Source organism: Cherax quadricarinatus, chromosome 59, assembly GCF_038502225.1.
Source record: "Cherax quadricarinatus isolate ZL_2023a chromosome 59, ASM3850222v1, whole genome shotgun sequence".
Lineage (NCBI taxonomy): Eukaryota > Metazoa > Arthropoda > Malacostraca > Decapoda > Parastacidae > Cherax > Cherax quadricarinatus.
Genome location: NC_091350.1, coordinates 8,712,965 through 8,736,882, shown reverse-complemented (window position 1 = coordinate 8,736,882; position 23,918 = coordinate 8,712,965). Strand labels below are relative to the sequence as shown.

At 39.7% G+C, this 23,918-nt stretch overlaps 2 protein-coding genes across 6 annotated transcripts in view; one reads left to right on the top strand and one right to left on the bottom strand.

Moving 5' to 3' along the window:
- The window catches only part of LOC128698773 (guanine deaminase), a 131,481-nt gene that overhangs the window by 3,296 nt on the left and 104,267 nt on the right, over positions 1 to 23,918 (bottom strand). The gene's annotated exons all lie outside the window — the stretch shown is intronic.
- LOC128698771 (solute carrier family 2, facilitated glucose transporter member 5) overlaps positions 1 to 23,918 on the top strand; it is a 92,636-nt gene that overhangs the window by 64,078 nt on the left and 4,640 nt on the right. For 4 of the 5 annotated variants that reach the window (XM_070097705.1, XM_070097702.1, XM_070097703.1 and 1 more), the window contains 4 exons: positions 462 to 661; positions 1,196 to 1,320; positions 2,342 to 2,532; positions 17,116 to 17,287. In XM_070097705.1, coding sequence (XP_069953806.1) covers positions 462 to 661; positions 1,196 to 1,320; positions 2,342 to 2,532; positions 17,116 to 17,287 — 688 coding nt within the window. Of the gene's footprint in view, positions 1 to 461; positions 662 to 1,195; positions 1,321 to 2,341; positions 2,533 to 17,115; positions 17,288 to 18,971; positions 20,068 to 23,918 lie in introns of those variants that run through there. The other variant, XM_070097704.1, reaches the window with a different exon arrangement.

The following is a 23,918-nucleotide window of genomic DNA, read 5'->3' as shown; positions in this document are numbered from 1 at the left end:
TTACTCCACACCTCCTAATTTCCACACTCCAAATTTTCTGCATAATATTTACACCACACATTGCCCTTAGACAGGACATCTCCACTGCTTCCAACTGTCTCCTTGCTGCTGCATTTACAACCCAAGTTTAACACCCATATAAGAGTGTTGGTACTACTATACTTTCATACATTCCCTTTGCCTCCATAGATAACATCTTTTGTCTCCACATATACCTCAACGCACCACTCACCTTTTTTCCTTTATCAATTCTATGATTAACCTCATCCTTCATAAATCCATCTGTATTCATACAATGCACTATTCAAATGGATTAAGTTTGAATATTGAGATACCATTGTACAATTTTAAGTATGAATTAATACTTCAAACTGCTTCAGTGATCTTCACTTAAGAGGGACTTCTTTAGCAGTTTCAAACTGACTCATTGTCCTAAGTTTATGATAACTGGTAATTTTCAGAACTCTCTCGCTTACATGGAGATAATAAATATGTGGAAGCTGAGGAGTCATTGTTAAGAATGCATGCCAAAATTTGTGCCACACCACAAGCAGGCAAAACATGGACTATTTCAAGAGTGTTCAAGTTTCATGGCAACAAAATGCCATTAATAATTACTATACTTTTCAATGCTGGACAGCAGTTTTCTGGCATTAATGCTGTAAGTAAAACTGTTTACTACTGTATTCTTTAGTATCCCAGAAATTAGTTACAATACAGTGGACCCCCGGTTAACGAACTTTTTTCATTCCAGTAGTATGTTCAGGTGCCAGTACTGACCGAATTTTTTCCCATAAGGAATATTGTGAAGTAGATTAGTCCATTTCAGACCCCCAAACATACACGTACAAACGCACTTACATAAATACACTTACATAATTGGTCGCATTTGGAGGTGATCGTTAAGCGGGGGTCCACTGTACTTGATTTTAATATTTTTTAAGCTAACACACCTTGTGGTAGATTGTAAGTTGATTTTTATTGCCCTTGTAATGACCAAATAATATCTTTATGCTGTATATCCTATTTGCCTCCTTATTGTGCCACTAAAATGTGCATAGCCATAAGAATATAAAGCCATAACTATTATAAAATTCCTGTCTTCATTTGTTATCTATGCATTTTATTTTTCATATGTATGAGAGATCACTGATATTGCAGAATTCATTCATACACAGTATATATTTTATTTTAGGTGTTTTACTACTCAACACTGATCTTTCGGAGTGCAGGTCTGAACATGTACCAGAGTCAAGGTGCTTCAATAGGCGCTGGGGCTGTCAACTGTTTCATGGCAATACTTGCTGTGCCACTTATCAAGTAAGACTTTAATTACACAAAATCTCGTTAATTACTGTAGGCATAAATGGTACATGGGCAGGAGCAGGGAGGGCTGGGCAAAGACAGCCTGTCAAGCCAGAGTTGCTTTAAATCTGTTCTAGCTTTCATAGCTCAACTGTATATAAGTGACTATTACTGAAAATTATTGCATTCTTTAGGAGAGGTGGGGATATTGCAGTTTGGAGTGGCATCTGAGCTGTAATATTGACAGCATACCTCTAGCAAGACAATGATAGTGATGATGGTGGTTTTTCTTTTTTGGATCACCCTACTTAAGTGGTAGACAGCCAGTGTGTTAAAAAAAAAAAAGTTTTGTATTTGCATTTGTACAACGAGGGCAACAGTATTTATTAAAAGGGTGGCTCCAGAAGAATTTATATTGTTAGGTTTTCCTGTTCTACTGGCTGAGCCATTAAGTACAGTAGTAGTAGTGTATTCATAGGGAAGCACTAAACCCATAGGGGTTCTACAGTGCAAGGGAAATGGAAGGTAATCAGGTTTAATCCAAAGGGAGGGTTGTTCCAATTCCTTGTATCCAGAGCCTTCACCAGCATCAAGGCACCCATCCTTGATTATTATAATCAAAGGGGAAGCGCTAAACCCGTAGGATTATACAGCGCCCGGGGGGGGGGGGGAGGATGTGGAAGGCATTCAGGCTTAATTCGGGGAACTGAAGCACAGTTCCAATTCCCTAAATCAAGAGCCCCTCACCAACATCAAGGAACCTTCCATGAGGGGACCCATCCTTGAAATCATTATTATAATCAAAAAAAGCGCTAAACCGACAAGGGTCATACAGCGCTGATCCTTGAAATGAGTTAAGTATTAAATGCTGGAGTGTACCATACTCTGGATATTGAGAACTTGCTAGACACTCAGATATTATAGTGCAGTATTACAGTTATGTAATTAGTCAAAAATATTTATGATAGACTAAAACTGTTTTATTTTGTAAATTATTTAACTTAATTATTGCAGTGATTTTTTTTTTGTCTTGCAGATATTGTCGGCGTAGAGTGTTACTACTAACTTCTGTGGCATTGTGTACCTTTTGTCAAATAGTGCTCATGGTGGCCCTCAAACTCATCTCTACCTCTCCATATGCACCATTTGTTGCCATAGCAGCTCTTCTGTCATTTGTACTAGTTTATGGCATGGGTCTTGGTCCTGTCCCATTCATGATTGCTACTGGTAAGTCTTCAACAATATTAATTCACTTCACAACCTGCACATAGAATAGTCAAACTTATGTTTCAGCCCAACTTGGACCATTAACCCGTTTGGTGTCGGTCCCGGAAAATTACGGCTTTGAAGCCAGTGTTGGTCCCGTAATACAACACCAAAATTCTAGCAACTTCAAATCTTGCAGGAGAAAGCCATATGAGAGAATGGGTCTGCATGGTCACTGTGCACAGTATAAAAAAAATCTTGCAGCAAGCAGTGCATAATGAGAAAAAAACTGCAACAGTGTTTTTAGCTTAAAACAGTGTATTTTCGTATGGTATTTATGGTTGTATTGTCATTTTCTTGGTCTCATTTGATAGAATGGAAGATATATTACAGAAATAGAGGTGATTTTGAATAGTTTACCTAATAAAAGTGGCTTGAAATTGAGCTCAAAATAGCGGAAATGTTAGATTTTTGACGATGTTCAAGAGTAAACAAATCACGTCACTCATCCAATACACATCTGTAGGTGGGTCTAATATGCATTCACAAGTGTTCTGATATTATTTATACATTTATTACATTTATGCAGTAGCCTGAGTGACAGTAAATCATCTAGTTTTTGTGTTTACCTGGAGTTTACCTGGAGAGAGTTTCGGGGGTCAACGCCCCCGCGGCCCGGTCTGTGACCAGGCCTCCTGGTGGATCAGCGCCTGATCAACCAGGCTGTTGCTGCTGGCTGCACGCAAACCAACGTACGAGCCACAGCCCGGCTGATCAGGAACTGACTTTAGGTGCTTGTCCAGTGCCAGCTTGAAGACTGCCAGGGGTCTGTTGGTAATCCCCCTTATGTGTGCTGGGAGGCAGTTGAACAGTCTCGGGCCCCTGACACTTATTGTATGGTCTCTTAACGTGCTAGTGACACCCCTGCTTTTCATTGGGGGGATGGTGCATCGTCTGCCAAGTCTTTTGCTTTCGTAGTGAGTGATTTTCGTGTGCAAGTTCGGTACTAGTCCCTCTAGGATTTTCCAGGTGTATATAATCATGTATCTCTCCCTCCTGTGTTCCAGGGAATACAGGTTTAGAAACCTCAAGCGCTCCCAGTAATTGAGGTGTTTTATCTCCGTTATGCGCGCCGTGAAAGTTCTCTGTATTATTATTATTATAATCAAAAAGAAAAGTTCTCTGTACATTTTCTAGGTCGGCAATTTCACCTGCTTTGAAAGGTGCTGTTAGAGTGCAGCAATATTCCAGCCTAGATAGAACAAGTGACCTGAAGAGTGTCATCATGGGCTTGGCCTCCCTAGTTTTGAAGGTTCTCATTATCCATCCTGTCATTTTTCTAGCAGATGCGATTGATACAATGTTATGGTCCTTGAAGGTGAGATCCTCCGACATAATCACTCCCAAGTCTTTGACGTTGGTGTTTCGCTCTATTTCGTGGCCAGAATTTGTTTTGTACTCTGATGAAGATTTAATTTCCTCATGTTTACCATATCTGAGTAATTGAAATTTCTCATCGTTGAACTTCATATTGTTTTCTGCAGCCCACTGAAAGATTTGGTTGATGTCCGCCTGGAGCCTTGCAGTGTCTGCAATGGAAGACACTGTCATGCAGATTCGGGTGTCATCTGCAAAGGAAGACACGGTGCTGTGGCTGACATCCTTGTCTATGTCGGATATGAGGATGAGGAACAAGATGGGAGCTAGTACTGTGCCTTGTGGAACAGAGCTTTTCACCGTAGCTGCCTCGGACTCTACTCTGTTGACGACTACTCTCTGTGTTCTGTTAGTGAGGAAATTATAGATCCATCAACCGACTTTTCCTGTTATTCCTTTAGCGAGCATTTTGTGCGCTATTACGCCATGGTCACACTTGTCGAAGGCTTTTGCAAAGTCTGTATATATTACATCTGCATTCTTTTTGTCTTCTAGTGCATTTAGGACCTTGTCGTAGTGATCCAGTAGCTGAGACAGACAGGAGCGACCTGTTCTAAACCCATGTTGCCCTGGGTTGTGTAACTGATGGGTTTCTAGATGGGTGGTGATCTTGCTTCTTAGGACCCTTTCAAAGATTTTTATGATATGGGATGTTAGTGCTATTGGTCTGTAGTTCTTTGCTGTTGCTTTACTGCCCCCTTTGTGGAGTGGGGCTATGTCTGTTGTTTTTAGTAACTGAGGGACGACCCCCGTGTCCATGCTCCCTCTCCATAGGATGGAAAAGGCTCGTGATAGGGGCTTCTTGCAGTTCTTGATGAACACAGAGTTCCATGAGTCTGGCCCTGGGGCAGAGTGCATGGGCATGTCATTTATCGCCTGTTCGAAGTCATTTGGCGTCAGGATAACATCGGATAGGCTTGTGTTAATCAAATTTTGTGGCTCTCTCATAAAAAATTCATTTTGATCTTCGACTCTCAGTCTGGTTAGCGGCTTGCTAAAAACTGAGTCATATTGGGACTTGAGTAACTCACTCATTTCCTTGCTGTCATCTGTGTAGGACCCATCTTGTTTAAGTAGGGGCCCAATACTGGGCGTTGTTCTCGATTTTGATTTGGCATAGGAGAAGAAATACTTTGGGTTTCTTTCGATTTCATTTATAGCTTTTAGTTCTTCCCGCGATTCCTGACTCCTAAAGGATTCTTTTAGCTTAAGTTCGATGCTTGCTATTTCTCTGACCAGTGTCTCCCTGCGCATTTCAGATATATTGACCTCTTTTAGCCGCTCTGTTATTCTTTTCCGTCGCCTGTAAAGGGAGCGCCTGTCTCTTTCTATTTTACATCTACTCCTCCTTTTTCTTAGAGGAATAAGCCTTGTGCATACATCGAGTGCCACCGAGTTAATCTGTTCTAGGCATAAGTTTGGGTCTGTGTTGCTTAGTATATCTTCCCAGCTTATATCGGTTAGGACTTGGTTTACTTGGTCCCACTTTATGTTTTTGTTATTGAAGTTGAATTTGGTGAATGCTCCCTCGTGACTAGTCTCATTTTGTCGGTCTGGGGCTCCTCGCATACATGTCTGAACCTCAATTATGTTGTGATCTGAGTATATTGTTTTTGATATGGTGACATTTCTTATCAGATCATCATTGTTAGTGAATATGAGGTCTAGTGTATTCTCCAGTCTAGTAGGCTCTATTATTTGCTGGTTTAAATTGAATTTTGTGCAGAGATTTAAAAGCTCGTGTGAGTGTGAGTTTTCATCAGAGCTGCCTCCTGGTGTTATTACTGCAACAATATTATTTGCTATATTCCTCCATTTTAGGTGCCTTAAGTTGAAATCCCCCAGGAGCAAGATGTTGGGTGCAGGAGCTGGAAGATTTTCCAGACAGTGGTCAATTTTTAACAGCTGTTCCTGGAATTGCTGGGATGTTGCATCCGGAGGCTTGTAGACTACCACAATGACTAGGTTTTGGTTCTCGACCTTTACTGCTAAAACTTCCACTACGTCATTTGAGGCATTAAGCAGTTCTGTGCAAACAAGTGACTCTGCAATGTACAGGCCAACCCCCCCCTTTTGCCTGTTCACTCTGTCACATCTGTATAGGTTGTAACCTGGGATCCATATTTCATTGTCCAAGTGATCCTTTATGTGGGTCTCAGTGAAAGCCGCGAACATTGCCTTTGCCTCTGCAAGCAGTCCACGGATGAAAGGTATTTTGTTGTTTGTTGTTGGCTTTAGACCCTGTATATTTGCAAAGAAGAATGTTATCGGACTGGTGGTATTGTTGGTACTGGGGGGGGATTTTTTTTCCGGCATTAGTATCTGTATCTGTTGGTTTGGAGTGGAGGCCATCGACTGTGGTTCCACTCCAGGAATGACTGGATTTGGTGTACGATTTCTGCCATTTCCTGCCAGTTTTTTTTCCTTCCTGGCACTAAAAAACCTCTCCCTCTTGAGTGGCTGTGGCTACCCAGGTTTTCCCATGGCCTGGATGTTTTGTATCTTTTTGTCCCCTTTAGATGGTATGCCTTGCAATTTAAGTTATAGCACAGTCTTTCCTGTACTGAAGAGGTACACATTTCAGGGTGAAAAAGCTTACAGGAAGGGAGTTTGCATTTTCCTGTTGTCATATGGGCATGGCATTTTCTAGGGTGGTCATAGTTGCACGTCCCATCCATAGAGGGGCCTGGAGACGTGACTAATGAGCAGAGAAAATGTTATTTTAGTCCCAGGAATGTTTATTCTGGCCCCTATTTTGAAATTGTCCATTTTTGAACTTTGTGTGAAATTGGCCAAATTTGTAATTTCTGATCACCTTTTTTTGTGTAGTTGAAATAGGTAAATGGGCAGTTTCTTGTACTCAATTGATAGAACAAAAAGAGTTCTAGCGAAATAGCTACGAGTTTGGTCGAGCGTAACAAAGGAATTGGCCTAAAGTAGGGCTCAAAGTGGGTAAAGTTGCCAGTGCATAATATCACAGAGACTGCTAACTTCATGAGAGCATAATTCCATAAGTTTTTCATCAAATTTCAAACTTTTGGTTTCATTACCTTCGGAAAAAGATTCTTTGTCATTTCATAAGAAAAAGTTTTTTTTTTTAATTCTTCGACACTACAAGAAAGTTTGCAAGCAGGGGTCTCGACACTCAAAGGGTTAACTAGGCATACAGAGAAGTTTAAAGGGAAGCGAGCCAGAATATAAAGAGAGGGGGGGATGGGAAGGGTAGAACAGGAGGGAAAAATATAGTAGTAACAGTAGAAGTATAGTAGTATTAGCCCTTTCAGGGTCTATGCTGTAAATCTACGGCTTTACGTTGAGGGTCCAAACTGTAGATCGACGCCATGAGCTCAGCTCACTCTGATAAGCTGTGAGCAGTAAATTTGAGCCTAGATATGAGAGAATACATCTATGTGGTATGTGTGCACCACATAAAACAAATTCTGCAGCACACAGTGCATGATGAGAGAAAAAAATTGAGACCGTAATTTTCGATTAAAACAGCTACTTTGCAGTGTTTTTTTGTATGTTTTTTATAGTTGTACTATTTGCAATTTCTTGGTCTCATTTGATAGAATGGAAGATATATTACAGAAATAGAAATGATTTTGATTGGTTTTAATGCTGGAAATGGCTTGAAACTGAGCTCAAAGCAGTGGAAATGTTGAATTTTTGACGATGTTCAAGAGTAAACAAATGATCTCACACGTCTAATACATGCCAGCTGGTAGTTCTAATATACGTTCACAAATGTGGTGATATTATTTATACAATTATTACAATATTGCATAACAGTAAATCTTCTATTTTTTTGGTTTGAATAAAAATTCATTATGTGAATAAAAAATAAAAATGGAATTCATTTGTAAAGCCTGAAAACATAACTAATGAACAGAGGAAATGTTAGTTTAGTGCCAGGAATGCCTGCATTGTTTATTCTGGTCCCTATTTTGAAATTGGAATATTTTGAACTTTGCATTAAATTGTCCAAATTACCAATTTCTGATCACTTTATTTTGTAGTTGAAACAGTTGACTTGGCGATTTCTTGTGTTCAATCGATAGAATAGAAGTAATGCTAGTGAAATAGCTAAGAATTTGGTCGACTGGAATAATGTAATTGGCCTAAAATGGGAGTCAAAATTGGCAAAATTGCCAATGCGTAAATATCGCAGTCACATCAAAATTCGTGAGCATAATTTCGGCAATTTTCCATTCTTGGACACTGGTGCACACTTCGAAATTTGGCCTCTGGACCCTGAAAGGGTTAGAAGTACAGGTCTCCCTCAACATTCGCGAGAGTTAGGGGATCAAGAGCCTCACGAATGTTGAAAAATCGCAAATGTTTGGTGCCCCAATATATTGTAGGGAAATATAATACAATACAGTGGACCCCCGCATAACGATCACCTCCGAATGCGACCAATTATGTAAGTATTTATGTAAGTGCGTTTGTACGTGTATGTTTGGGGGTCTGAAATGGACTAATCTACTTCACAATATTCCTTATGGGAACAAATTCGGTCAGTACTGGCACCTGAACATACTTCTGGAGTGAAAAAATATCATTACCCGGGGGTCCACTGTACTGCTTCCTTAACTTGTTGAACCATGAACAATCATAAATTATGTGAAAACATTGTACTATATACATACATGTTATGGTTTAATAACATGTGTTATTAACCCTTTGACTGTAGCGGCCGTATATATACGTTTACGAGGTACCGTGTTTGACGTATATATACTCATAAATTCTAGCAGCTTCAAATCAGGCAGGAGAAAGCTGGTAGGCCCACATGAGAGAATGGGTCTGTGTGCACCATATAAAAAAAATCCTGGAGCACGCAGTGCATGAGAAAAAAAAACTCCGACCGTTTTTTTTTAATTAAAATGCCGACTTTGTGGTCTATTTTCGTATAGTATTTGTGGTTGTATTCTCGTTTTCTTGGTCTCATTTGATAGAATGGAAACTATATTATAGAAATAGAGGTGATTTTGATTAATTTTACTATAAAAAGAACCTGGAAATGGAGCACAAAGTACGGGAAATGTTTGATTTTTCCCGATGTTCAAAAGTAAACAAATGATGTCATTGTCCAATAAATGTCCAAATAGCCATTCTAATATGCAGTCATGAATGGGTTGATGTAATTTTTACAATTATTACAGTATTGCAGTAGTCTGCATAACAGTAAATCTTCTATTTTTTGTTTGAATAAAATTTCAAAATAAAAAGCAAGAGTAATATCCGAGGGGCCTGGAGACATGACTGATGAACAAAGAAAATGTTATTTTAGAGCCAGGAATGTCTGCATTGTTCATTCTGGTCCTTATTTTGAAATTGTCATATTTTTTAATTTTCGTGAAATTGGCCAAATTGCAAATTTCTGACCATGTTATTGGGTAGTTGAAATCGGTAAATGGGCAGTTTCTTGTACTCAATCGATGGAAGAAAAATGGAGTTCTGAAGAAATAGCTATGAGTTTGGTTGGATGGAATAATGGAATTAGCCGAAAATAGGGCTCAAAGTGGCCGAAATCGCCGATTTGTAAATATCTCCGAGGTCGCTAACTTCGCGAGAGCGTAATTCCGTCAGTTTTCCATCAAATTTCGTTTTTTTGGTGTCTTTACAATCAGGAAAAGATTCTCTATCATTTCATAGAAAAAATAATTTTTTTTTTTAAATTTTGCCACACCAGGAGACCCCTTAGGATTGGGGGTTGCAACAGTCGAAGGGTTAAATACCACTGCCTCCACCACTGCCTTGTATTTTTGTACAATTTCTTTCTTCAATTCTATCATGGTTAATTATGTAGCAGTCACACTCAAACTACAAGCACCAAACACAATGGATTATTGTGAAATGTTTAGAAGAGTGCGGAAGCTAATGCTCACTCCAGCATAAACAAAGCCACACTGACTCACAATGCCTCCACCACTGCTTCAACCCTCATATTTTTGTACAATTTCCTTCTGTTGTATTATTATTATTATTAATAACATGTATTATTATTATTATTATTAACATGTACATATGTTATTAAATACCACTGCCTCAACCACTGCCTCAACCACTGCCTCTACCACTTCCTCAACCACTGCCTCCACCAATGCCTCTACAACTGCCTCAACTGCTGCCTCAACCACTGCCTTAACTGCTGCCTCACCCACTGCCTAACCCACAGCCTCAACCACTGCCTCTACCACTGCCTCAACCACTGCCTCAACCACTGCCTCAACCACTGCCTCAACCACTGCCTCAACCACTGCCTCAACCACTGCCTCAACCACTGCCTCAACCACTGCCTCAACCACTGCCTCAACCATTGCCTCCACCACTGCAGTCGTACACAGTCTACAAGCACCAAACACAATGGATTATTGTGAAATGTTTGGAAGAGCGCTGAGGCTAATGCTCACTCCTATTATTGTTTATTTTTTTATTAACACATTGGCCAATTCCCACCAAGGCAGGGTGGCCCGAAAAAGAAAAAAAAAGAAAAACTTTCATCATCATTCACTCCATCACTGTCTAGCCAGAGGGGTGCTTTACACTACAGTTATAAAACTGCAACATTAACACCCCTCCTTCAGAGTGTAGACACTGTACTTCCCATCTCCAGGACTCAAGTCCGGCCTGCCGGTTTCCCTGAATCCATTCATAAATGTTACTTTGCTAACACTCCAACAGCATGTCTGGTATGAAAAACCATTTGTCTCCATTCACTCCTATCAAATACGCTCATACATGCTTGCTGGAAGTCCAAGCCCCTAACACACAAAACCTTCTTTACCCCCTTCCCAGGCTGACCCCTACTCTGCCTTCCCTCCACTACAGATTTATACACTCTTGAAGTCATTCTGTTTTGTTCCATTCTCTCTACATGTCCGAACCACCTTAACAAACCCTCCTCAGCCCTCTGGATAATAGTTTTGGGAATCCCACACCTTTTCCTAATTTCCAAATTACGAATTCTCTGCATTATATTCACACCACACATTGCCCTCAGACATGACATCTCCACTGCCTCTAGCCTCCTCCTCGTTGCAACATTCATCACCCATGATTCACACCCATACAAGAGTGTTGGTACAACTATACTCTCATACATTCCCCTCTTTGCTGCCATGGACAAAGTTCTTTGCCTCCACAGACTCCTAAGTGCACCACTCACCCTTTTACCCTCATCAGTTCTGTGATTCACCTCATCCTTCATAGACCCATCTGCTGACATGTCCAATTCTAAATATCTGAATACATTCACCTCCTCCATACTCTCTCCCTGCAATCTGATATCCAATCTTTCGTCACCTATCTTTTTGTTATCCTCATCACCTTACTCTTTCCTATATTCACTTTTAATTTTCTTCTTTTACATACCCTACCAAATTCATCCACCAACCTCTGCAACTTCTCTTCAGAATCTCCCAAAAGCACCGTGTCATCATCAAAGAGCAACTGTAACAACTCCCACTTTGTGTTTGATTCTTTATCTTGTAACTCCACACCTCTTGCCAAGACCCTTGCATTCACTTCTCTTACAACCCTATCTATAAATATTTTGAACAACCACGGTAACATCACACATCCTTGTCTAAGGCCTACTTTTACCAGGAAATAATCTCCCTCTCTCCTACATACTGTAACGTGAGCCTCACTATCCTCATAAAAGCTCTTCATTGCTTTCAGTAACCTACCTCCTATACCATACACCTGCAACATCTGCCACAATGCCCCCTATCCACCCTGTCATATGCCTTTTCCAATCCATAAATGCCACAAAAGTCTCTTTACCCTTATCTAAATACTGTTCACCTATACAGTGGACCCCCGCATACCGATTTTAATCCGTGCAAGAGGGCTCATTGGTATGCGAAATAATCGGTATGCGAATGAATTTTCCCCATAAGAAATAATGGAAATCAAATTAATCCGTGCAAGACACCCAAAAGTATGAAAAAAAATTTTTTACCACATGAAATATACATTTTCCTACACACAAAGAGAAGGATACATGCACAATAGTAGAGTAGTACATGCACAGTATATATTGTGCATGTACTAGTCTACTAAATGAAGAATAAATGACACTTACCTTTATTGAAGATGCAGCAATGATTGATGAGACACTGTCCTGGGAGTGCCTTTTCCTCCTGAGTACTGTAGGTCCTGTTTGGCATTTTCTTCCAGAACAGGCCTTATCACACTGTGTATGTTACTACGATTCTTAAATCTCTCAAACCAACCTTTGCTGGCTTTAAATTCACCAATATGAGCACTAGTTCCAGGCATTTTTCCCTGTTCACCTGGGTGTTAGTCGACTGGTGTGGGTTGCATCCTGGGAGACAAGATTAAGGACCCCAATGGAAATAAGTTAGACAGTCTTCGATGACACTGACTTTTTTGGGTTATCCTGGGTGGAAAATCCTCTGGGGTTAATTGTTTCTTGGTATATTCTCAATAAGCCACACCAACAACAGTGCTACAGCAGCAGTAGACGATGCTACAGCAGCAGCAGACGATGCTACAGCAGCAGCAGACGATGCTACAGCAGCAGCAGACGATGCTACAGCAGCAGCAGACGATGCTACAGCAGCAGCAGATGATGCTACAGCAGCAGCAGCAGCAGCAGCTGACAGTGCTACAGCAGCAGCAGACGATGCTACAGCAGCAGCAGACGATGCTACAGCAGCAGCAGCAGCTGTACCACCAATAGTAGCAATGGTTGATTGGGGTTCATTATACAACCTGGCCAGCTCGGAGACACGCACTCCACTTTCATACTTATCAATGATCTTTTTCTTCATCTCTATAGTAATTCTCACCCTTATTGCTGTAGGGTTGGCACTAGAAGCTTTCTTGGGGCCCATGGTCACTTATTTTCCAGATAAAATCACCAAAAACACTGTAATAATACGAAATGTTATGATTGTATGCTTGGATGCTACCGCGGAGGCTGGCTGGTAAACAATGCCACCGGCGGAACATGTGAGGCTGGCTAAGGTGCACATTGGACGCGTCTCGGACGAACAGCGGTGAGCGGGTTTTTGAGCGGTATGCGAGGCAAAATTTTTGCAATTAAAGTGAGCGGTATGCGGAATAAACGGTATGTGATGCCAACGGTATGCGGGGGTCCACTGTATGTTTCACTGTAAACACTTGGTCTACACACCCCCTACCTTTCCTAAAGCCTCCTTGTTCATCTGCTATCCTACACTCCGTCTTACTCTTAATTCTTCAGTAATAACTACCATACACTATCAGGTATACTCAACAGACTTATTCCCCTATAATTTTTTCACTCTCTTTTATCCCCTTTGCCTTTATACAAAGGAACTATGCATGCTCTCTGCCAATCCCTACCAACCACTCCAAGACTAGATCCCCACCTGCTTTTAACATTTCTATCTTTATCCCATCAATCCCAGCTGCCTTACCCCCTTTCATTCTACCCACTGCCTCACAAACGTCCCCCACACTCACAACTGGCTCTTCCTCACTCCTAGAAGTTATTATTCCTCCTTGCCCTATACACGAAATCACAGCTTCCCTATCTTCATCAACATTTAACAATTCCTTAAAATATTTCCTCCATCTTCCCAATACCTCTAACTCTCCATTTAATAACTCTCTTCTCCTATTGTTAACTGTCAAATCCATTTGTTCCCTAGGCTTCAACTTATTAATCTCACTCCAAAACTTTTTCTTATTTTCAACAAAATTTGTTGATAACATCTCATCCACTCTTTCATTTGCTCTCTTTTTACATTGCTTCACCACTCTCTTAACCTCTCTTTTTCTCTCCACATACTCTTCCCTCTTTGCATCACTTCTACTTTGTAAAAACCTCTCATATGCTAACTTTTTCTCCCTCTTTACATCATCATTCCACCAGTCGCTCTTCTTCCCTCCCACACCCACTTTCCTGAAACCACAGACTTCTGCTGAACACTCTAACACTACATTCTTAACCCTTTCAGGGTTTTGGACGTACTAGTACGGCTTACGCACCAGGGTTTTTGATGCACTAGTACGCCTAAATTCTAGCGCCCTCAAATCTAATGAGAGAAAGCTGGTAGGCCTACATACGAAAGAATGGGTCTATATGGTCAGTGTGCACAGTATAAAAAAATCTTGCAGCACACAGTGCGTAATGAGAAAGAAAACTTTGACCATGTTTTTGGATTAAAACAGCAACTTTGCACTGTATTTTCGTATGGCATTTATTGTTGTATTCTAGTTTTCCTGGTCTCATTTTATAGAATGGAAGACATATTACAGAAATTGAGATGATTTTGACTGGTTTTACAATGAAAAGTACCTTGAAATTGAGCTCAAGTAGCAGAAATGTTCGATTTTTACCAAAGTTCAAAAGTAAACAAATCATGCTAAGCGTCCAATACACATCAACTGGTGAGTCTAATATTCTTTCACAAGTCCGCCGTTATTATTTATCCCATTTCTACACTAATTCAGTAGTCTGCATAACAGTAAATCTTCTATTTTTTTGTGAGAATAAAAATTCAAAGTGGAAAGCAAAAGAATGTAAGAGGGGCGTGGAGACGTGACTAATGAACAGAATGCCAGGAATGTTTTTTTTTTTTATTCTGGACCCTATTTGGAAATTGGCATCTTTTGAAATTTGTGTGAAATTGGCAAAATTGCTAAATTCTGACCACTGCATTGGATAGTTGAAATCGGTAAATGGGTGGTTTCTTGTACTCATTCGATAGAAAAAATGGAGTTCTAGCGAAATAGTTATGATTTTTGTAGACTAGCACACTGGAATTGGCTGAAAATAGGGCTCAAAGTGGGCAAAACCGCCGATGCGTAAACATCGTCGAGACTGCTAACTTCGCGAGAGCATAATTCCGTAAGTTTTCCATCAAATTTCAAATTTTTGGTGTCATTATGATCGGGAAAAGATTCTCTATCTTTTCATAAGAAAAAATATTTTTTTTTTTTTTTTGAAATTTGGGTGACCCTGAGAACAAGTCTGGGAGAGGGCCTGGGGACCCGGAAAGGGTTAAATCTACCCCATACATCTTCGACCTCATTGCCTATATTCTCGCTAGCTCATCTATCCTCCAGTAGTTATTTATATCTTACCCTAACTGCCTCCTCTTTTAGTTTATACACCTTCACCTCTCTCTTACTTGCTGCTTCTATTTTCCTTGTATCCCATCTACCTTTTACTCTCACTGTAGCTACAACTAGAAAGTGATCTGATGTATCTGTGGCCCCTCTATAAACATGTACATCCTGAAGTCTACTCAACAGTCTTATCTACCAATACATAGTCCAACAAACTAACGTCATTATGTCCTACATCACATCTTGTATACTTATTTATCCTTTTTTTTCTTAAAAAATGTATTACCTGTAACTAAACCCCTTTCTATACAAAGTTCAATCAAAGGGCTCCCATTATTATTTATACCTGGCACCCCAAACTTACCTACCACACCCTTTCTAAATGTTTCTCCTACTTCAGCATTTAGGTCCCCTACCACAATTACTCTCTCACTTGGTTCAAAGGTTCCTATACATTTGCTTAACATCTCCCAGAATCTCTCTCTCTCTCTCTCTCCTTTACACTCCTCTCTTCTCCAGGTGCATATATGCTTATTATGACCCACTTTTCACATCCGACCCTTATTTTAATCCACATAATCCTTGAATTTACATATTTATATTCCCTCTTCTCCTTCCATAACTGGTACTTCAACATTATTGCTACCCCTTCCTTAGCTCTAACTCTCTCAGATACTCCTGACTTAATCCCATTTATTTCTCCCCAACAAAACTTGCCTACCCCCTTCATCTTTATTTCGCTTAGGGCCAGGACATCTAACTTCTTTTCATTCATAACATCTGTACTACATCCATGCACATTCAAGCATCCCAGTTTTATAAAGTTTTTATTCTCATTTTTAGTACATGTGTACAGGAGAAGGAGTTACTAGCCCATTACTCCCGGCATTTTAGTCACCTCATACGACACGCATGGCTTACGGAGGAAAGATTCTTTTCCACTTCCCATGGCCAATAGAGAGGGAAAAAAACAAGAACAAGGGCTATTAAGAAAAAGAAGAAAAACCCTAGATGTCTGTATGTATATATTATTATTATTATTATTATTATTATTAGCAGTAGCAGTAGGAGAGCTGTTCGATTCTTTGCCGTGTTCAAGAGTAAACAAATGATGTCACTATCCAATACCTGTCCGAATGGCCATTCCAATATGCAGTCATGAATGGGTTGACATTATTTATACTGTAGTTTAATAGCAAATAATGAACAAACAAAACACTCGCTACACTGAGTGGCGGGAGGGCTGGCTGCCAGTTGCAGGGGTCGGAGGGAGGGTAGTAGTGACGCGCAGGCGGCGGGAAATTTAAATATAATTTGGCGGCTGGGAATTCCCAAATGTGTGAAGCCCGCGAAAGTTGAAAACGCGAATGTTGAGGGAGACCTGTAGTGCAACAGTGATGGAGGTGGCAATAAAAAAGTACATAGTAGTGGCAGTAAAAAAAAGGGCAAAGAGTGGAGTGTTAGTGATGAAATAATAGTGGTAGAAATAATAGTTGAAGTCTTTAGGAACAAGAGAACAGAGGAACCCTGCAGGATAAGTAATGGCCCACAAGGGTAGGACAAAATCTCAATGAGACAAAACCCTCATAGGACAGAACCCAACAAGGAAGAAGACAGGGAAGCCAATGAAAATATAGGAAAGGTGAAGGGGTAAAGGAGATAAAGATAAGGTCAATTCATAAATTAAAGCATCCCTTATATACACCATTCCTAATATGAATCTTAGTCCTGACTGTAGATGCCTTCCTTTCTCATTACATTGTCAGATGCTTCAAACTTCAGAATGGAAAAATTATTGAATATGTGGATTGAGGAAAACACAAAGAAAATTGCCTTACTTAATTACTCAGATAATAAAGTGTATAATTAACTTTATGACAGTTTTCTGGTCATTGTAGAGTGCTACAGGGTTAAACATACACTAGAGCAGTCTGGTACAACCACTAACTACTGACAACTGTGCATACACAACACAAGCACTATTTAGGTGTCATTATTTTATGAAATATTAATTTAGAGAAATAATATCAGATTATAAAGCATTCAGTTAATGTGTACATTTTACTTCGGCAGAAATGTTTCCGGTGGGCCCACGGTCAATTGGGATATCCCTGGGTGGTACCAGCAACTGGTTTGGTAACCTCGTTGTGGGCCTCACCTTCCCACTGATTCAAGAGAGCCTCGGAGAATTGTCATTCTCCATATTCATTGCTTCCTCTTTCCTACTATTTATTTTTATATACAAGTAAGTTTTCAGAAAAATTTGCATGAGCATTTCAGGCAGACTAATCCTGATGCTTATTAGTTTGTATTTTTTTTTTTTTTTTTTTTTTTACATTATCTTGAGAATTCCCTTTTATATTGACATTCAGTAAGAAACACTGATTAAAATTGGATAAGGTTTCTTCCTGTGGATTAGTGCTTCAGTTTTAATATGATATTATTTCCTCCTGGTAGCTATTAATTGAATATGGTAGTTGAAGGAAGAGAATATTTATCTCTTTGGTACTACAAAGTTCTGGATCTGCCAGAAGCCTGCTACATAAATTCCCAAATACTGTAGCAAACAGTGAACGTTTGATAACATGGAGTCTTATAAAGCTGTTATCAGCTAAAAATTACAAAAAATGTGGCCAAAGGCTCAACATGTACATTTAATGGGATGTCTGATTAAAAATAGCCATGAAGTGGACCAGATCCTCTGTATCAGATGGCTGTCCGGTCTGGGCGTATGGTTGATAACATGGACCAATTCTGCTCAATCCCAAGTTTTTACGGTCCAGGCTTAACCTATCCATTTTCACTATATGAGGGGCAACTGGCCTACCCTGCCTTACTTTGTTATTGTCTTTGTGCATGCTCACATACTTATAACCTCTTGGGAGGAATAAACAATGAAGAAAGTAAGTATTAGTCTCCTTATTTATTCACAATTATATTGCAAGTCATTTAATGATAGCTCATTAGCTATTATGTAACATTAACTGGTGGGAGAGTAGTGGATGATGCTAGTAGTGGATTCTGGTGGTGGATGCTGTACTCATGGCACAAGTGGTAGACCCTTGGGCTCACACCTGAAGGACCCAAGTTTGCTCCCAAACAAGTGGACATTATTCCTTACACATGCTACCTCTGTTCATCTAGCAATAAGTAGGTACTTAAGTGTCCACCCGTCCATCAGACTACCTCATGGACACTTAAAAGAATACACTATTCCTAGCCCCAACCAACCCAACAGAAGTCTCGCTCATCATCAACACCCTTAAAAAGAAGGCAGAAGACATAAATAACTTACTACCTTTTATGTACAAAAAAGCTTCACAAGTACTGTCACCAATTATTGCGACACTCTTTAATAAATCCATCGAATCCTCCACCTTCCCAGCAATTCTCAGAATAGCGAGGGTCACCCTGATCCACAAAGGAGGTGATCAAGCAGATTTGAATAACTATAGACCAATATCTAACTTACCTCTGCTCTCTAAAATCTTTGAAAAATTAATTCATAGACAGATCTATTCCTACCTCATCTCACACAACATACTAAACCCGTCAGTTTGGATTCGGGACTAATAAAAGCACAAATGATGCTATTATACACATGCTAGAACTAATACACAACACTCTCGTGAAGAAAGAAGTCCCGCTGGGAATCTTCATTGATTTACGTGAAGCTTTTGATACAGTTGACAATGATTTGCTGCACATTGAATTAACACACTATGGTATAAGAAGGCACTCCTTCAACTACCTAAAGTCGTACCTTAGTAACAGAAGCCAATATGTGTACACAAATGGAGCAAACTCTTCCACTCAACCAATCACAGTTGGTGTCCCACAAGGAAGTGTCCTTGGCCCACTCCTCTTTCTCATTTACATCAATGACCTATCGAATGCATCACAACTACTCAAACCCTTATTATTTGCAGATGACACAACATGCGTCTTCTCTCAAGCAAACCCAGCCATACTGGCCAACACTTAATACCGAATTGCAGAAAAGATCTACCTGGATGGGACTTGCACATCAGAGCTTATTTCTTGGGTAGCATTGAAAATTGGGTTGGTCAAATGTTTGTTAGTGGGATGAATTGTAAAGGACCTGCCTAGTATGGGCCAACAGGCCTGTTGCAGTGTTCCTCCTTTCTTATGTTCTTATGACTGATAAGCTTGCCCTCAGTACTGACAAAACCTATTTCATTCAGTTTAGAAACAGAGCTGCAAATGTTCCACTTAACACTAAGCAGATAACACATCACAAGACTCACAGAGGGAAAATTAATAGAAAGCCAACTTGACAGTTGCCTCAAATTCTACATGCATATACAACAAATTTCCAAGAAAATCTCTAAGACAGTAGGCATACTATCAAAGATACAGTACAGTACTATGTTCCACAATCAGCTCTCCTTGCACTGTATCATTCACTCATCTACCCTTATCTCACATATGGAGTATGTGCATGGGGATCAATGACATTAAATCACCTAGGACCACTAATAACCTAGCAAAAGGCTGCAGTCAGAATGATAACAAATTCCCACTCCCGACAGCATACTCCACCAATATTCAAAAGTCTAAAACTACTCACCGTAAAGAACATTCATACTTATTCATGTGCCTACTACATACATAGAACACTACACTCAAACATAAACCCTCCACTCAAACTTCTCCTCACCAACCTTAACAGGACACACGACCATAACACAAGACACAGATATATTTTTTATGTATCCTGAGTTCATATTACACTGTGTAAAAACTCTATGCACATAAAGGGCCCCAAAATTTGGAATTCATTACCAGTAAATAATAAAGTAACTCAGTCTGAACATCAATTTAAGACTTCTCAAAAACCACTTACTCACCATTTAACTTTACCAAAAAATTTCCCAATTACCTAAATCTTAAAACTTCAAAACATGATACCCAAAGTTCATACATTGATTAATACTACATTGTAGTAAAAATACCTACCCAAAACAATACTGCCTTACACCCAATTGTAGCATTCTCATACTGTAAACTACTTTCAACAACTCACAATTTATTTTTTTTTTTTTTTTAACAAGTCGGCCGTCTCCCACCGAGTCAGGGTGACCCAAAAAGAAAGAAAATCCCCAAAAAGAAAATACTTCCATCATCATTTAACACTTTCACCTCACTCACACATAATCACTGTTTTTGCAGAGGTGCTCAGAACACAACAGTTTAGAAGCATATACGTATAAAGAGACACAACATATCCCTCCAAACGGCTAATATCCCGAAACCCCTCCTTTAGAGTGCAGGCATTGTACTTCCCATTTCCAGGACTTAAGTCTGGCTATATAAAAATAACCGGTTTCCCTGAATCCCTTCACTAAATATTACCCTGCTTACGCTCCAACAGATCGTCAGGTCCCAAATACCATTCGTCTCCATTCACTCCTATTGAACACGCTCATGCACGCCTGCTGAAAGTCCAAGCCCCTCGCCCACAAAACTTCCCTTACCCCTTCCTTCCAACCTTTTTGAGGACAACCCCTACCCCGCCTTCTTTCCCCTACAGATTTAAATGCTCTCCATGTCATTCTACTTTGATCCATTCTCTCTAAATGACCAAACCACCTCAAGAACCCCTCTTCAGCCCTCTGACTAATACTTTCATTAACTCCACACCTTCTCCTAATTTCCACACTCCGAATTTTCTGCATAATATTTACACCACACATTGGCCTTAGACAGGACATCTCCACTGCCTCCAACCGCCTCCTCGCTGCTGCATTCACAACCCAAGCTTCACACCCATATCCATTGATAACGTTTTTTTTGTCTCCACATATACCTCAATGCACCACTCACCTTTTTTTCCCTCATCAGTTCTATGATTAACCTCGTCCTTCATAAATCCATCCGCCGACACGTTAACTCCCAAGTACATATCTGAAAACATTCACTTCTTCCATACTCCTCCTCCCCAATTTGATATCCAATTTTTCTTTATCTAAATCATTTGATACCCTCATCACCTTGCTCTTTTCTATGTTCACTTTCAACTTTCTACCTTTACACACACTCCCAAACTCACAATGTTATATTCCCATAATATAATTTCAATATTTATTATTGAAACTATTGTAATTTGAGTACAATTAATGTCTACTATAAATAGAGAGAGATGTACAACCTAAACAAACTATGATCATTTCATTTAGTATTAAGTAGTCTGTAAGCCATTAAATTAAGTCTGCCCATAATGTCTAGGCATAATAGTGGCTCTTTGCACTGCAACTCATTATTGTATTTTCATATTCTCAATGTAATCTTGCAAAGAAATAAAATTTGCTTGTTTGTTAGATGACTATTCTAGGTCTTATTTTTACCTGGAAGAGCCTGGCCCAAGGCCAGGCTCTGGGAGTATAAAAAAAAAAACTTGGAACTCATCTAAGGTAAGGTATATCGTAAGTGGTGGTGGTGGTGGTGGGGGAGTTACAGTAGATGCTGGTGGTGGTGGATGTAAGCCATGCATGTCCAACTGTTAATTATACTGCCAGAGACGAAGTGATTGTTTACAAGAAGCCTTCACCTCTGTGAATATATTTTAATTACCATTTTCATATGTATTAGTGTTTTTTATATTATAGTTTAGGTTGATTTCAGTCTAAATGATTGTCTGCAATCATTGTGTGAGAGAGAAAGAGAGAGATGCTGTACAAGCATGCTTCGGTATCTTAGTTTTTCTTTGTATGTTTGGTTGTGTCATCAATACGTACAGCAGACCAAGTCAGTTTTATTGGGCATTTGTCCATGTCCCATAGTTGTAGTCTATTTAATCAAAATTTTCAACATGGCAGATTTTTTCACTAAAGCAGACACCCCTTTCCCTTATTAATCCATTTTATCAGACATTTACTGATGTAATGAACTGATAGTTGCAGGTAAAATAATAATTACTTTCATTTTTTTTCTTCAAATTTGTACCCATCAAGAGAGGTATCTTGATGCTTATGAGGGACTTGCTCCAAGGAATTGGAGTAAGCACCAGCCATTCCCAAGGCACTGTACAAGTCTCTAATAGGTAATCCTGGAGCAGTTGCTCTGATAAATAAGATACATGCACTGCAGACTATCATTTGAATAGTCAAGATCTCTGTAGTAGTCTGATGAAATTTACAAAGGAGGGGAAACATTTCATCAATATAGGTGCTGTACTAATTGTTGCATGTCTTACTCATCATCTTGTCAGTATTGGTATGGTTGACAAATAGTCAGCAGAGAGTTTGCGTAAATGGGGAGAAATCAGAATTCTGGCACGTCACAAGCAGTATTCCGCAGGGGTCAGTGTTGGGCCCCTTGTTGTTCACAATCTACATAAACAACATAGATGAGGGAATAAATAGCGACATAAGCAAATTTGCTGATGACACCAAAATAGGCCGTCCAATTCATTCTAATGAGGACATTAGAGTGCTCTAAGATGATTTGAATAGATTGATGCAGTGGTCAGAGAAGTGGCAGATGCAGTTTAATACAGACAAATGCAAAGTTCTAAATGTTAAACAGGAAAATAACCGTGCCACATATAAACTAAATAATGTAGATCTTAATATTACGGATTGCAAAAAGGATTTAGGAGTTCTGGTTAGCAGTAATCTGAAACCAAGACAACAGTGCATAAGTGTTCACAATAAAGGTAACAGAATCCATGGCTTCATAGCAAGAAGTATAAATAATAGAAGTCCTCAGGTTGTTCTTCAACTCTATATATCTTTGGTTAGGCCTCATTTAGATTTGCTGCACAGTTTTGGTGACCATATTACAGAATGGATATAAATGCACTGGAAAACGTACAAAGGAGGATGACGAAGTTGATCCCATTTATCAGAAATCTTCCCCATGAGGATAGACTGAGGGCCCTGAATCTGCACTCTAGAAAGGCATAGAATTAGGGGAGATATGATTGAGGTGTATAAATGGAAAACAGGAATTAATAAAGGGGATGTAAATAGCATGCTAAAAATATCTAACGTAGACAGGACTCACAGCAATGGTTTTAAATTGGAAAAATTCAGGTTCAGGAAGGATATAGGAAAGCACTGGTTTGGTAATAGAGTTGTGGATGAGTGGAACAAACTCCCAAGTACCGTCATAGAAGCTAAGACATTGTGTAGTTTTAAAAATAGGCTGGATAAATGCATGAGAGGGTGTGGGTGGGTGTGAGTTGGACCTGACTAGCTTGTGCTACTAGGTCGGATGCCATGCTCCTCCCTTAAGTGACGTATCTGACCTCACTAGGCATTGGCTTAAGCTGGTGGGAGAATTGGACGTGCCTTGCATAGGCCAGTAGGCCTGTTGCAGTGTTTCTTCTTTCTTATGTATACCATTTATATGATAACAGTTGGTTTGTTACCTGCTAGCAAGAGGCGTGGAGTTAAAAGATAAAGAATCACACAAAGTGGGAGTTGTCACAGTTGCTCTTTGCTGATGACACTGTGCTCTTGGGAGATTCTAAAGAGAAGTTGCAGAGATTGGTGGATGAATTTGGTAGGGTGTGCAAAAGAAGAAAATTAAAAGTGAATACAGGAAAGAGTAAGGTTATGAGGATAAATTATTATTATTATTATTATTATTATAATCAAAAAGAAGCGCTAAGCCACAAGGGCCATACAGAGTGGTGCACTTAGGAGTCTGTGGAGACAAAGAACTTTGTCCTTGGAGGCAAAGAGGGGAATGTATGAGAGTATAGTTTTTACCAACACTCTTACATGGGTGTGAAGCATGGGTGATGAATGTTGCAGCGAGGAGAAGGCTGGAGGCAGTGGAGATGTCATGTCTGAGGGCAATGTGTGGTGTGAATATAATGCAGAGAATTCGTAGTTTGGAAGTTAGGA